Here is a 14,766-nt window from a genome sequence, read left to right as displayed (position 1 = left end):
TACAGTATGATTTTCGAATAGTAATATGCTCTATATACAGATCAAAGTGTGCGAAAACCAATGGCTATACAAGCATCACAAGTAGCTCAAGCGTATATAGGATATAGGAGCGAGAGAAAACAAGTTTCCATGTACACCGTGTCCTTGGGTAGGACAATCAATAGTTAACAATAACAGTACCTTTGTCAACTAATATAATAGCCGATCATATCAACAAGGATAAACTATGTTTATCACATTCAGAACAGATTGATATTTGTGTACTACTGTTGTATAGGAGCAGTAAGGCAGTGTAACGTTCAGTTACCCATCCCCTTTAATTGTGTTGACGTCGATATGTGTACGATGACAAATATATACATGGTGTTTTAGAACACATTTAAATATATTGCCATGCGTAGATCTCATGACGGATATATTACCCAAATTTTATAATTTGGTGAAATTGCAGGTTCGATGTGTGCTTGAAAGGTCGTTCAGTGTGAGCTTATGAATTCGTTATTGATTAAAACTTAACCTGAAGGCATTACACGTGATTGACCATGTGATATTCGGAGTTGTTTTTTGGAGGCTCGATTTTTTGTCAGCTGCAGTTGCAAAACCATATACATAATAATATATATATAATAATTCCATTATTAAAGAATACTATTTACTATTATAAAAAAGAGAACGCCTTGCAACAATGTGTTTTAGTGTCAGACAATGTAAAATAGTCTGCAGCATATTTTGTTTTTTTGGTAAGCCAAATCATATTCATAATATAATATAAAAATGGACGGTCCCTTGCTTGGACCTTTTACAATATCTGAGTTTTTTTGTACCTATATGATGTTATAACGTAAAACAGAAAATTGTTCGTGGCAACGGGAGGGTGTAGAAAACGATCCAGGCATACCACTGCCCGCTGTATACTACCAGCACCAGCTTGAAAACTGACAGCAGGGATGGCTCACAATTGGCAGTTTTAGTATAAATGCTTTAGGTAGTGAAGAAAGCGTTGTATAATTACTATTTGTAAAAAAATACATGCGTGTCAGCATTTGTTGTGATTATACATAATTTAGTATATGCTATATAACGTACTTACAAAACTGCACTCATAGTAACTATACCTAAGTCTTGCTTTGCAAACAACAATTTCCTTACATATACTACAAAAAAAAGTTAAGGATCACCTGATTCTTTCATATAACTAAAGTTAATCTGTCATACCATGACATATTACTAGAGATAATCAGTCATGCCATGAACAACTATTACTATAGAAATATGAAAGAATAGGATGTTCTCTAACTTGTGAGAGTAGTTTCGTCATATGGTTCTATGCAGGCTTATTCTACGACCAATTTAAGTGAAAGCAAATTATGAAGCATGGTACGTTTCCACACCTCTTGATACTTAATCTTGCTACTGACTATGTCGTTGACATGAAACCAACATTGAAACATTCTCATTGTTTGACCATGATATCGATAACAGTGTATTTGTTCATAACAGAGAACAATATAATCTATATAATACAGTAACATTCAAGCTTATACATAGCTGCATGAGGGCAGAATAACATGAACTAAACACAGCTGTTCAGCATCTTTATAAGTATATGCACCAAGCCTAAATCGAAATACAATTACGAAACTTTCGCACTTAAGCTGGGTTTGAAATTATCCGTATCGATATTACATACAACGTATAATCAGAATTGTCCTGGAAACTTTGACTCCTGGAGATGTCCTTCGGTGGGACATGTTGAAATGATTTGACCAGGTAAAATCTGATCGCAATGATAATTTTGTTTATGATATAAATAAACAACCGAGCACTAATACATTGTTTGTTCCAAATTCCATAAACACCTTATGTGATATTTGTCTTCAAATTGAAATCAATAATCAACTTCTGCTGAATTTCTGACACGTGGAATATATTATGTCTAAGCTTGGTGTATATATCTTTAATATCTACATGTAGCTACTCCCTCCTCAGAACATTTATAATGAGTATAATTCATGCATTCAATTACAAAGCACAAAGAAAAATAAATACAATAGTATTATAATGACAACACTATATCCTTTCACACAAAACTTGTGACATTCTGTAGATAAACCCGTCTGTCTGGAAGGACATGATTAGATACTTGATTTTCAAAAGGGCAACGTTCACTGAAGCGCTTATAACACACATTCGAGACAACTGTATATCGTCCAGTGATATGGAAATAAAAGCAATAAAATCCTTTCCATAATCATAAGAAATATTTGCCAAAAGCAGTGTCCATTGCGCGATCCGACAATATCATGAGTATACGTTTATGAATTACCATAAAATAGGGATGATACAAGGCGAGTGTACCCTTTTAGAGCTGAGGCACCCGTCTCAAACACACGCAAAGGCAAGTCAAGTGTTCATCTGAACAACCACGGGAACATAGGGAAAGCCAAACTTAGAAAATTGAATCGGACATTATTTCGGTAACTGCTGCGTTAATTTTGGAAATTCCCTCCTTGTGTCTACATGAATAAATTAGAAAGTTTTACTAAGGTCGTGAATTCTGTAACCCTGATAATTTGAGCAAGAGACGCATGACGCCTCTTTGAAACAAACATCCCTGTAGTTGTAGCTCCGGCACGATGGAAGATGCACGAGAAATGATTATCGTTGTCCCCAGTGACTGAGAGAGACTAAGCTGAGCAAATATATAACTGTTGACATTTTCAAAAAAATGTTTGTAAAACTTGAAATTGGATTGTCACATAAAGATAAATGCCGTGTCACAGTAAAAATGTGTGGTTTGATGATCATGTAATAAACGAAAACATGCAGTCAATCAGAATAAATTAAAACCACCCACAAAAGATAAACCGTTTAAACAGCTGGAGACAGAAATCATCAGAGACACACCACTAAGAAGAATAGTTTCTTGTTTGAACTAAGTGTTGTTGGTTAAACACTTCTTGAACGCAGCGACAATTTCAAATACTACAGTACACCATTCGTTTAGAAAGTGGTAGACATATATCCCCCAAAATTAGGAAAAGGTAAAAGAATGAATACTAGTATTCGCTATGAAATATGAGATGTTACGCCCGTTCGTGAAGTTAATGAATTCTGTATAACAGGTCTCTTTTAAAAGCGTTACAGTAAAACACAGAAATTGGTAATGAGATTTCTGTTACACAGGTTGTGTAGCCGGTGCAATAACAAGGATAGCTAAGGTTGAAATTACAGTTCCAGCAAGGAATATACAGAAAAGAATTCTGTCAACAGTCTGCGCCAGTCGACGCCAGTCCTGCATCACCTCATAATCTTTTTCCTCTTTCTCATGCTTGTCCAGAATACGAGTTAAAGAAAACAAAATGTCCTCGTAAGACTTGGTAAACTTTCCTCTGGAGTTGGACTGCTTTGAATGTCCATGACTATGTTCACCCGATACACCTGACAATGTAGGGTACGCCCTATCCCTTCTGTCCTGGGAGGTATTCTGACTATGAGTGTCATTTGACAGCGGCTCGCCCACACCATTGTCTAAACTGAGTTCATCTTTCAGCTCCTGGGCAATGTTTTCCAAGGTTAGTTTCAGAGACAAGTTTCTCATGAAATTCCCTTCATTGGACGAGCAATGGTTAAGAAAGCACCTGTCGTTGTTGGAAAGGAATATACTAGGATGACGATAGCTCCCAAGAAAGATCTTGCGCAGCCAGCCTGGAATAGCTCTTTTGTCTGGGCCTCGGTGATGGAGGTTCAGCACAAACACCGTCATGATGACGGAAACAGATGTTAGCGACATGACTATCGTCAGGTAGATGCCTGTAAGATAACAGTAAAAGAATCCTTAGATTGTAGTCAGTGTAGCAACTACTAGGGGCGGTAAGCTATTCAGTGTGTGGGTTGAAGCCATATCATGTCGTGTAGCACCAGGGCATTTCAAGCCATTTAACCAAATCAGGCTCCGAATAGACGATTTCTAATTATGTTACAGATACCTTAAGCAAGGCATTAACAGTTTTCCTAGAATGTTGTAATTTAGAAATTGGAAAGTATTTTTTTGTCATCCCTTAGATCTCTGTATATGGTAGCTGTGGGGCATTGTCATTCTTTGTCCATGGGAAGATTTGAACAAAAACTTGAAGTCGATATCGGTTCATAACACACGTGGGAAATTGACATAAAATATATCGATTTTTCACACACTGAATTTAGGACTGATTGAAAAACAGGCTTTTGAAAGCTGGATTAAGTAATAATTGCAAACTTAGAAACATTACCTTGGGACATCATTTTAACATTAAAATCAACATTTGCTAGCTAATCAAATAATGTAATCTTTCTTCTTGACTGGACATATGGAAGAATTGTGCAATATTGCCATAAAGGTAAGATCAATACAGATAGGCTGCATCTTTAAGGGGCGTTTTTCTTCTTTTACAACGTTAGGATTACATTATTTCGACTTGCTGATCACGACACATAAAAGATATGTTGCTTGAAAGGAAAATACTTTCACGATTTTCAAGACTGTAGTCGTGACAGTACAGTGATGGAATCCGCGAACACTGCTTTGTTTGATTAACGAAGTGTTAATGTTTGTGCCCCAAAAAGAACAGAGCTGTTTTTCATCGTTGTACATCTGAATATTGATCTTAAGATAAAGACATTTAAGCAACACCAAATTCATTCTATATTCATATTGTAATACATTGTCTGAATGTAAAGATGACAGGGATTATCTAGTCATCTCTGCCGCCACAATCATCTATGCAGAGTTGCGGCCCTTAGGCGTGCCATGGTCCTACGGTGGTCAGTTCGAATCCCAGATTCACCCTGATAATCATTAATGGTTTGTGAGCAGCATACGCGAGCTGTGTGTTACAAAGTGGTAAACGTGGCAACTGACTAACGTCGGGCTTTTCTCCAACATATAGCAGACACACCGTGACATAAATTAACAACTTTTCAAAACAACTTATAACGCAACTCATTTATTCTTAATTTAAAGGTGGAGTGATTTAGCAATATTCCAGCAAAATCACGGCGGGGGACACCGGAAATGGGCTTCACCCATTGTACCCATGTCGGGAATCGAACCCGGGTCTTCGGCGTGAGGAGTGAAAGCTTTAATCACTAGGCTACCCGACCGCCCCTTTAAAGATGGAAATGATATTTGTTTTTTCATAATAACTGAGATAATATCGACTCAATTCTTAATTTAGAAAAAACGTTAATGTTAACCTGTTAAATAAGAGAATATAATGTGCAAATACTTACTAATTAGAGGAACAAACTCGGACGTTTCAGGAAGATTTTCAGCGACGGCTAACATGAAGACTGAGAAAGCCAAGAGCACAGTAATTCCTAGTGCTATTTTCTCACCCGAGTCTGGTGGCAGACAAAAGACGAGCAATGTCAGAGCCGACATCATCACACACGGGAACACCACGTTGTACATGTAGTACAACGTACGACGTCGAATTGTGACGTAAAATGTCACGTCAGGAAAAGGCTCATCGCAGCAAGCATATCGCACAACGTTACGGACAATCTTTATACGTATAAGTTCCCATTCTCCGTTGACGACGTAATTGCTTAGGTCTACCTCTGTTGTCCGGTTTGTAATGTCCACTTGATAGCCATCATATGTCCAAGAGCCGAACTTAAGACGACATCGCTGTATGTCGAAGGGGAAGTAGGTGACGTCAACCTTGCAGGAACTCTGTAGTTTGGTTGGGACAGGCCAAAAGACGTTACCGTCAGAAGCTACCATAGCGTTAGCTGGCATCAGTCCGTCAGTATATTCTGCAGCACTGCAAAAGAAGTGCACTGTTTTATAAGAACAAGGACTGGCTTTGTGTGACACCAATTGATTAACAAGTACATGTACTTTTGAAATTAAATGTTGAAAAGAACATTGAACGGGTGAGTAAAACCACAACCCTTTGTCAAAAACAAACAATGCAATTTGTTGTAATGTTTATTAATGACAACATTCTCACTGTTTCAGAAGTTCCATTCTGAAAAGTTTGCATAAAGAACATAAAATGTAGACTGAGATTTACTGACCTAAATGTACCAGTTTATCACACAGAGGATTAAATCAATGCAATACTCGTATAACGATCAATAGTCTGGCAAGAATATTCACATTCCTACTTGAATCTGGGAATCAATATATCTTTCCTTAATATTCCCTAGAACGTTTCATACATGTAGGCGTAAGTCATGGTAAGGAAACGTATGGCACATACATAAAGATAATGAGAGCAGTGAGACTTTAAACGACATCCCTGGATAAACTCATAGCTTCCACCCAGAGTACGAACATGTGTGATTGCTATAATATTCCCGTCTCTATGGTAACACGTCCTTTAATTTTTTTGCAAGAATGTATTTATGAACTCTGCATATTCGTTCATATGCGAAATTCGTTCTGTCATCTGGTTCCATAAACTACTGAAACGTAATCTCGTATCCCATTTTGCATGTCTGAATACATATAAAACCAATGGATATAAACCGACCAATATTACAGGATTAATAATGACTTCAGATGTTATGGAGTTGATTCATGCAACGAACAAAGGAAATTGAATTATTCCCCGTGAGAGTGTGAATTTAGGTTTGTTTCACTCCTTTAATGACCAGAAACTACATATCACACAATTTGCAATTTCCTTTCAGAATGTCACATGCTGTGGGTCAAATATCAATAACGACTTAAATAAGTGGTAATTGGTTTACAGAAAGGCAATACAAGAATTCATACCCACACTGGAATAAAAAAAGCGACAAAACTCTTTCCATTCTCATAAGAAATCTGTGCGAAATGCCGATTGTACGGAATCCCAATATATTATAAGAATGCGTTGATAAATCAATATGAAGTAGTCATGAAACCAGGTACAGTGGCTGAAAAGTTCTGATCTAACATAGAAAGATTTATTGAACACCCTTAACAGATTGCATGTATTAAATGCAATACTTTTGATGTTTACAGGCTGTATTTGACCATGACAAAGGTTTAAACACGGTGGGTTTCAAGGCTTCTGACGCTGATCTGAAACGCTCCAGGTTCACCATCTCTCATTAAAAATCACATCGTCTTGAAGCAGACCTTACTGCTTCTTGTGAGCGATTTAATGCCATGGACAAATGTTGGGTTCATTTCTATCTGCCAGACTTACAGAACGTCCATCAGCTGCCAAGGTGATGCTTTCGGTTTTCGTCATCCTACAGTGGACTACCTCCCGAAAGGTCAGACGAATGCGTGAGGATAACATGGCTAAACGTCGCTGACGCTGACGTTGTTCCACCACGACAATACATCTGTGCACCCGTCTCTTGTCTCCATGGTTGCAATGCATTAGTGTCGCTTTGAACTCATTGGCGCGATCAGAGTTCCACCTCTTCCCAAACTTTACGAAATACCTGTCTGGCAAGTATTTTATGACGTGGATGACATGAATAACATCAGGCGGATGCCTTCTACACCAGTGGGGTCCAATATTGCTTGAAATTAACGGAAAGGGGACTATTGGAAAGTTGAGTCATCCAAATTGTCAATAGTGTCAATAACGTCTTGTGTATAGCATTTCGCCACTATGAATCGTTAAGCAGAATATATTCCCCAAAATTAAAACGGTTCAGGCGGTTCACTAGTCTCCTTTCTTTCTAGTTAGATAGATAAGGGTAAGGGAATTGGCTATTTGACAATTATTGAACGATACCAGGTCGACGATAAGTTGAAAACGTTTGGCAAAATTCCCTCATTTATACTTTTGCAAATCAGAAATTCCGATTTATACGCATAAGGTCGACAGGAGGCGATGCTCATGGGGATGCCTACCACTTGCCTAAATGTCCCATCCCCAGATTTCACATAGTGTTATCTCAGTAAACATAAGTAAAGGGGGTATATGCTTTCAGTTTTGACGAATTGTCCTGAACCTTTGACGACTGGAAATGTAACAATATGTGGCCACCACGTTTGGTACCAAATGCCCTGTGGATCAAGGAATAAATTTATCTTTATGTTTGTAGTGTGGTATAGTGGTGTACACAATTGAAAAAAATCAAAGAAGCTTTTCAGAAGTTGAAAAAAATCAAGCAAATCCTTTGAGGTTTTTAAGAATCTACATAGTAGTAATTTTCACTTATATAAAAAAGCCCTAGCGTAATTGTATTAAAGATTATCGTTAATCTTTGAGACAGAGGTTTGATGAACATGGAACCAGCAACATCTCCCTCTTTGTACTTATTTTCATTGAGCTTTGGAATCACTTACACTAAGATCTTTGGCCAAACAGTTATTGTAGTTATGCTTACATATATGGTTATGTTATTTGAGGCGTTGTCAACAATTACAAATATTTCATGTCTGGCAGCCATACTTTGGATAAGAGCTCACTGATTCAGACTGAAGTTATTCCAATGAATTTGTGCATTCACACACAGACATGTTGCACCCTATTTGAACAACTTAGGGAGATTATGAACAGTAATATTACCTTTACAAAATTTCCTGGGTTATAAATGGACAAATAAACTTGTGTAAACTTATGTTTTTTATGCTTGTAAATATGTAATATTTAGATTTATATGTCATACTTGCACGAACTGCTTATGCAAAAATTACAAGTAAGTGAAGGAATACCTTTCTTCCAGTACCATAAACATGGTATTATGCCGGAACTCATTACAGGCTAACATCTACCAGACACAGGGCGTGCTTGCGTAAGCACGTTGTGCAGTTAACGTTAAATAATTGTATATGGTTTCAAAAACAGTTGTAACGTACATGTATCAAAATGCCTGCCTTACATTCATTATACAGTGGATGGAATACATTATGTATCGTGTCTTTACAGAACATTTTTCTTTGCTCAGAGAGCTCAATCAAATCAATATTCTGCATAACTTCATTCTTTCGATAAACGCCACAAAGACATTTTCAAAATAATAAGGAGTCTCCACACAAAAAACCCAACTTAACTTACGGTATAAAAACTCAGTTTGCTGTCTTACGCCGCACTCTAAATATTCCAGCTATGTGGTGGCGGAGGGAAACATACATACATAATGTTCATTGGAAGACATTAAACTCACTTGTTATAAAGTACTATATCTGGCAGCCATAATTTGTGGCATGGTATCCTCAACATAGTGATGTTATTGAACATCATTGGATTCCAGGTGAGGAATTCGTCCACCCACTCCTGAAAAGAGGACATACACTGATGCAAAGGGAGAAACAAATGCTTCCTATTTTTATTCACTCAAAAACCGTTCCCCTACGATTCGGATTTCAGTTAAGTTACTAAACATATATACTAACTTGAACGGAAAATGCAATCTAAAACTTTCATTCAATAACTGAGTTATCATTGACAAGTAAAATCATTATTACATGGCATCCTGAAATGTAATTGTAGTCTTTTTAAGGCTTTGGTTATCGTATGTTTTTTTTTCAAATACGACATGGTCGATATTTCATGGAGATTAGATTAAGTATTTTCATGTTTGCCAATATCATTGTTCTATAATGTTCAGTATTTAAGCTTCTTATTAACGCAGTTTATTGTACTAACCTGATCTAACCACACGTTTGTAACGAGAACCTGATTCTTCTCATCCTGAAACAGAACAAGGGTAAACGGTGAGTATTCAGATGTATTCAGAAATGCGCAAGAACCAAGAACACTTGGATGTGCACACAAGTGACAATGAAGACCTTTTCCATGTCCTTATATTCAACAATTAATCGATGTCGTAAACACCAATGCTCGAAAACACGTACATGATCCTGACTGTTGTACAGGGACGTAGTCTACGGTGCACAATTATTATTTGGAAAAACAAAAGACAGACCAATGGAGACTTCTTTGAGAAATAGTATTAGTCTTGGAAAGCTTAAGAAGAATAGAAATCAGCAAAGCCATTTTCTCTTCCTCTCTCAGAACGCAATTGTTTTGTTCTCAATACTGAAAGGCATAAAGGGAATGTATTACCATGTATATGCAGAAAGACTCTACGCAAACTTTACTTTCTAATTGACTTGACGCTTTCTGTCTATTTGGTTATTGTAGATCAAACTCTAGTAATGATAAAAAAAATATTTTTCAGCCGTTCTACAATATACGTTTACAGAAATATTTGTCTTACAAAAAAGGGGGCACGGGTGGCCCAGTCGTCTAAGACGCCGCGATTCACTGTGCAGAGTTGCGTCCCTTGGGCACGCAAGAAACCTATGATTGTGGGTTCGAATCCCGGTTCGCCCCCATTATGTTTCTAGGTTTGTCAGCACCATACCCGTGCTCGTGGGTTTCACCGAAGTGGTAAACGTCTGAGACCTGCATCACTTCGGGCTTTCCTCCCACATTAAGCTGACACACCGCGATATAACTGGAATACTGTTAAAAGCGGCGTCAAACCAAACTCACTCACTCACTCACTCTTACAAAAAGAATGCAAACTAATATTGCACGTGTATACAATAAATTATCAGTATACATGTATATGCCTATTGGATGATTGGTCACCCATATACGTAGGGGCATGTTGTTCAACATAACCATGATCTGAACAGCTTTTCAACGCAGCTGGGTTTTCTTTGTCGGTAAGTTAGCTGACCGGAAGCAGCTATTGATAATGTGCGAAACGGTATTGTGGCGAAAGTAGACATTCTGGATTCTTACGACAAATATTGGTGACAAATATTGATATTTATCGCTTCATTGTTACATAGAACGTTCTTTTAACCTAACAGATCTAGAGTTTAGCTGTAATTCATGTCCAGACATTAATGACGTATGTTTTGTGGGAGGTTCAGTCTGAGACTAATCCTAACGGCAGTATTCAGCAGTCTTAATTCAAGACAGCGTTGGGGTGTCATGCACAGTGTCTTCACTTGGGTTGTCCAAGGACAGAAATAGACGTAATCCTCTGCTTAAGTTATTTTAAAGTCCCCCGCGTGCACAATTTCACAAGGACATCAAGAAGACCCATATCGTATTTTGACTGGCTTTATTTACGTTTTCAGCACGTGACGTTACTAGTGAAACGTCGTTCTTTATAGCAACAGAATCCTAATGCTAATGTTGGCAATGTTCAACATGTGTGCCGAGTCTGAGAAGTTCATTCACAAACGAGGACAACCACAAGATTGTCTGATGGAAACCTAATACCGCTAATTGGAAAACTATGTAAAACAAGAGTGGACCAGGTTGGACGTGGCTATCCCTCAGCTCTTACTCTAGCCTTGTCTGATCAATTTGGGATCTGTAGAATTGTATTTAAGAGTGAAAACAGGATGATGTCGCATCTCCCCTAAGGGGCTGTTTGTCGGAGTAATGAGAGCAATTGTATTCGCCCCCACGCTAACTTCCTTGTTTACATTAGAACCCGGATTGGATCAGAAATTCTGGACACGGGATATAGTTTGCAATCAGATTTTGCTTCCGTCCTTCTCTCCTCGGAGAGCTGGTGTCATTAGCCTATGGCTATTCACAATAACATAAGGAGGGGAAGTATCAAATGTATCGAAAGTGTTTACACTGTTAGTTACTGTTGAATCGCCAATTATCTGACTTAAGGCATGCGTTTATTTACAGATGCAGAAAACTCCAGAACTATTTTCAGATTTCCTTTCAAATTTGTTTCATTTGATAAAAATCGTTACTTATGATATGGTCCCCGGTCTGCATGTCAAATGAAGCTGACATGCTGGGAGTTTCACGTGATGTTTCCTTCCGCACAATCAATGGCTATGATACTCCATTACTTCCGCGAGTGAAAGTAAGATGTCAATGGGCGATCTTCCCGTATTCTGGGTCATTAGTTGCTTATTCAGTCTCACCAGAAGTATAGGTAATTAATTGATAGGTGGAAACAGCGCTGTTGTTGATAAAGGCGAGGATCATGTTGATATGCAAGGATGGAATTGGATATTTTTCATCAGATACCTTCAAAGAATAACACGTGACATCAACAGATCCACCTGTGCAGACCTGAAGAACAACCCACAGGGGAAATTTACCGGAGTTCAAAGTAACTGTAAAGGTCTGATCTAAGACAAGTGATCTGCATCTGCGCTGAGAGTTCCTTTGTATCTGGTTATATCGTCATGTTGTCCAGACTGGACGGGATATCAAACAGGGCTCAATTAGTAAATGACAGTGTGTTTTTTTTCTCTGTGTGTGTTTGTGTGTGTGTGTGTGTGTGTGTGTGTGTGTGTGTGTGTTTTCTTTTTGTGTGTGTGTGTGTGTGTGTGTGTGTGTGTGTTTGTGTGTGTGTTTATGTGTGTGTGTGTGTGTGCGTGTGTGTGTGCGCGCGCGCACAGTTCATCTAACTTGACACTTGTTACAATATTACAATGCATTATTGCGTATTGTGAGGCCATTATATGTACTATTGAAAGATTATATCTCAGGACAACATTCCATTATGTTTTATTTACAGCCAAATTGTTTCCTCCCTCATCATCATAATATTATTTATCTTACGTCAAAAATTAGAGAGTATCAAAATAACTTCTTTATTACAATTACGATTACATAATTTTTTTATATTTTTCCTAATGACCCCAGTAGTCTTTAAAACCACCTTGTTTTAGGTTGACTCTTAGATATGTATTATTTAAAGTATAACCCCTGTCGAATGACACATTCATTTTTGTTTGTGTGCCAAACAGCTTGTTGTTATGTCTCCAATAAATGTTCCCTGTTATAACAGTCAGATAAGTATGTATATTTAAAACTGACCGATAATCACTGATTGCCAATAAATAATGAATAACATGTTGAATCTTGTTAGTATGTGCGCTTTTCGCCCGAACTCTCTGTTGCGATATACGCATGTCGATCATGGAAAGTGTTTTCGGAAACAAATAATTACCGTGAAATAACATTAAAAGGAAACGCAAACATAAAGGTATAAGAACAACCTAAGTTATGCTAATTCAAATATTTACTTTGTGAGGTTTCAAGTTCTTTTCGATCGTTATATTACAAGAAAGTTGGTTGTAGGTTTTATGTGTGTGAATACCATTCACTGTGGGATTGTACACTGCAGTATTAATTCGGAAGGTGACTTTGGAGATGTTGAAAAGATATTAACAATGTAATTTTTCGTACATACGGAGATAAACAATAACAACAGAGAAATTGTAATGGAGTTAATGATAATTTCTGTGTTGATTGCCTCTTCTTCTTATATATCAACAGAGGTGGTCACATTTAACGTAAGCCAAATTGACACGGGTGCAAGTCCAATCACTCTTGCACTAAAATACTTTTTACGAACAAAATGTCGAGCAATATAATAAAAAAAAGTGTTATGAAAATATTCACGGTGGCTACGTTTTATGTCTCGCGCTGTTTTCATGGAAGCCTTTAAATAGTTCAAGAAAAGCAGAATCGATAACGTAATGCTTCGCACGTTGATTAGCCAAGATTGGAGGCACAGAGGATGCTAAAAGCCGGTAAACATGGTTACTGGGTTGTCTAGATTTTCATGATATGAAGGCTATAATTACACTTTATTTTGAATTTGAAGTCTGGAGATTGATAGAACTGGGGGCCAACATGTGTATTAATGCAATATGAAAATAATGTATTTGTCAAGGTATCACAGGTGTCATCCGATTATGGAACGGAAAATAATAAAATAAAGGTTTAGCATGAACTCATGTGCTTATTTTCCACGTCAGTTACATTGGTGTCATCAGTGAGCGTCCACCTGAAACGTACACGGGAACATATATGGTAGATGTCCAAATAGGGAAATATGTCCCTGGTGCGTCTAATTTGGAAATATTCTCCACATTTTTTACAAAGTTTTAGTAAGGCCTTGAATGTTGTAACCCTGATCAAACAGCTTTTGCGCAAGAGTCGTGTGACGCTCTTTGAAGTCGTGGTAGAAAAAGCATGCACGATATCGATTGTACCTCAATTTTTTTTAAATGTAGACATCAAAGGATGGTGCTGCTGGAATATTGCTCGACATAAAGGGAATGTTGACAATTTGAAAGTTGCAGAAATCCCTCTTGTGTATAGTTCTTTGTCGTTCTAAATCTGTATGCATAGATCTAAATATGAATGGGGTGAGGTGGTATCACTAGTCTCCTTTATTTCTAGCTTAGGTGGGTAAATCAGTGGACGGAATTGGCGGTTTGATCGTTATTGAACGATATCCGATCATCGATATATCTGAAACGTAATTTAAAACGTACTGGCCAAATTGCCTTAGTTTGAGATTTCAACTCGTATGTATAATGAAACAGATCACATATTATCATTTCGACATTGCATTTGTGGTCAGGGAGAACCAAAAATGGCTAATTAATTTCAAAACAGATATACAGTAAACTACGGTTATAACGAACCACTAAATGTAGTTCGTAATAACCGTAGTTCTTTATAAGCACATATACATCACATAAACAGCAAATGGACGGGGCCAAAAACACTTCGTTATATCCGTCAGTTCGTTATAAGCGTGTTCATTATAAACGTAGTGTACTTTAGCACACTCTGCGGTAGTGGTCCGGTATTGACGACAAGCTGATTATGGACAATAGCAGATATTATGTATCTATCATTCGAGTTTATAGTACATGCATTGCGCTTGTAACAAAAACTCAATATTGAGAGAAATATTGCAAATCAGTCTATTTCAACCTGAATCATATAATCCTAGTATGTCGAGTTTCCTTTTATCGGGAATGCAGATTTCATGAATCGATTATGTATGAACTGTCAAGTTTCGTAA

At 37.5% G+C, this 14,766-nt stretch overlaps 1 protein-coding gene across 1 annotated transcript in view; it reads right to left on the bottom strand.

Moving 5' to 3' along the window:
- Window positions 1-567: 567 nt before the first annotated feature.
- LOC124146810 (neuronal acetylcholine receptor subunit alpha-10-like) overlaps window positions 568-14,766 on the bottom strand; it is a 50,101-nt gene continuing 35,902 nt past the window's right edge. Inside the window, exons 4-7 of the mRNA XM_046517275.2 lie at window positions 9,588-9,632; window positions 9,106-9,215; window positions 5,272-5,807; window positions 568-3,813 (exon numbers count right to left, since the gene is read on the bottom strand). Of these exons, the coding sequence (XP_046373231.2) occupies window positions 3,179-3,813; window positions 5,272-5,807; window positions 9,106-9,215; window positions 9,588-9,632 (1,326 nt within the window). The 3' untranslated portion in view covers window positions 568-3,178. The remainder of the gene's footprint in view (window positions 3,814-5,271; window positions 5,808-9,105; window positions 9,216-9,587; window positions 9,633-14,766) is intronic.

This window comes from Haliotis rufescens, unplaced genomic scaffold (assembly GCF_023055435.1).
Source record: "Haliotis rufescens isolate VD_foot unplaced genomic scaffold, xgHalRufe1.0.p SCAF_1, whole genome shotgun sequence".
Lineage (NCBI taxonomy): Eukaryota > Metazoa > Mollusca > Gastropoda > Lepetellida > Haliotidae > Haliotis > Haliotis rufescens.
Note: the sequence above shows the minus strand (reverse complement) of the source record. Positions and strands in the feature narration are given on the sequence as shown.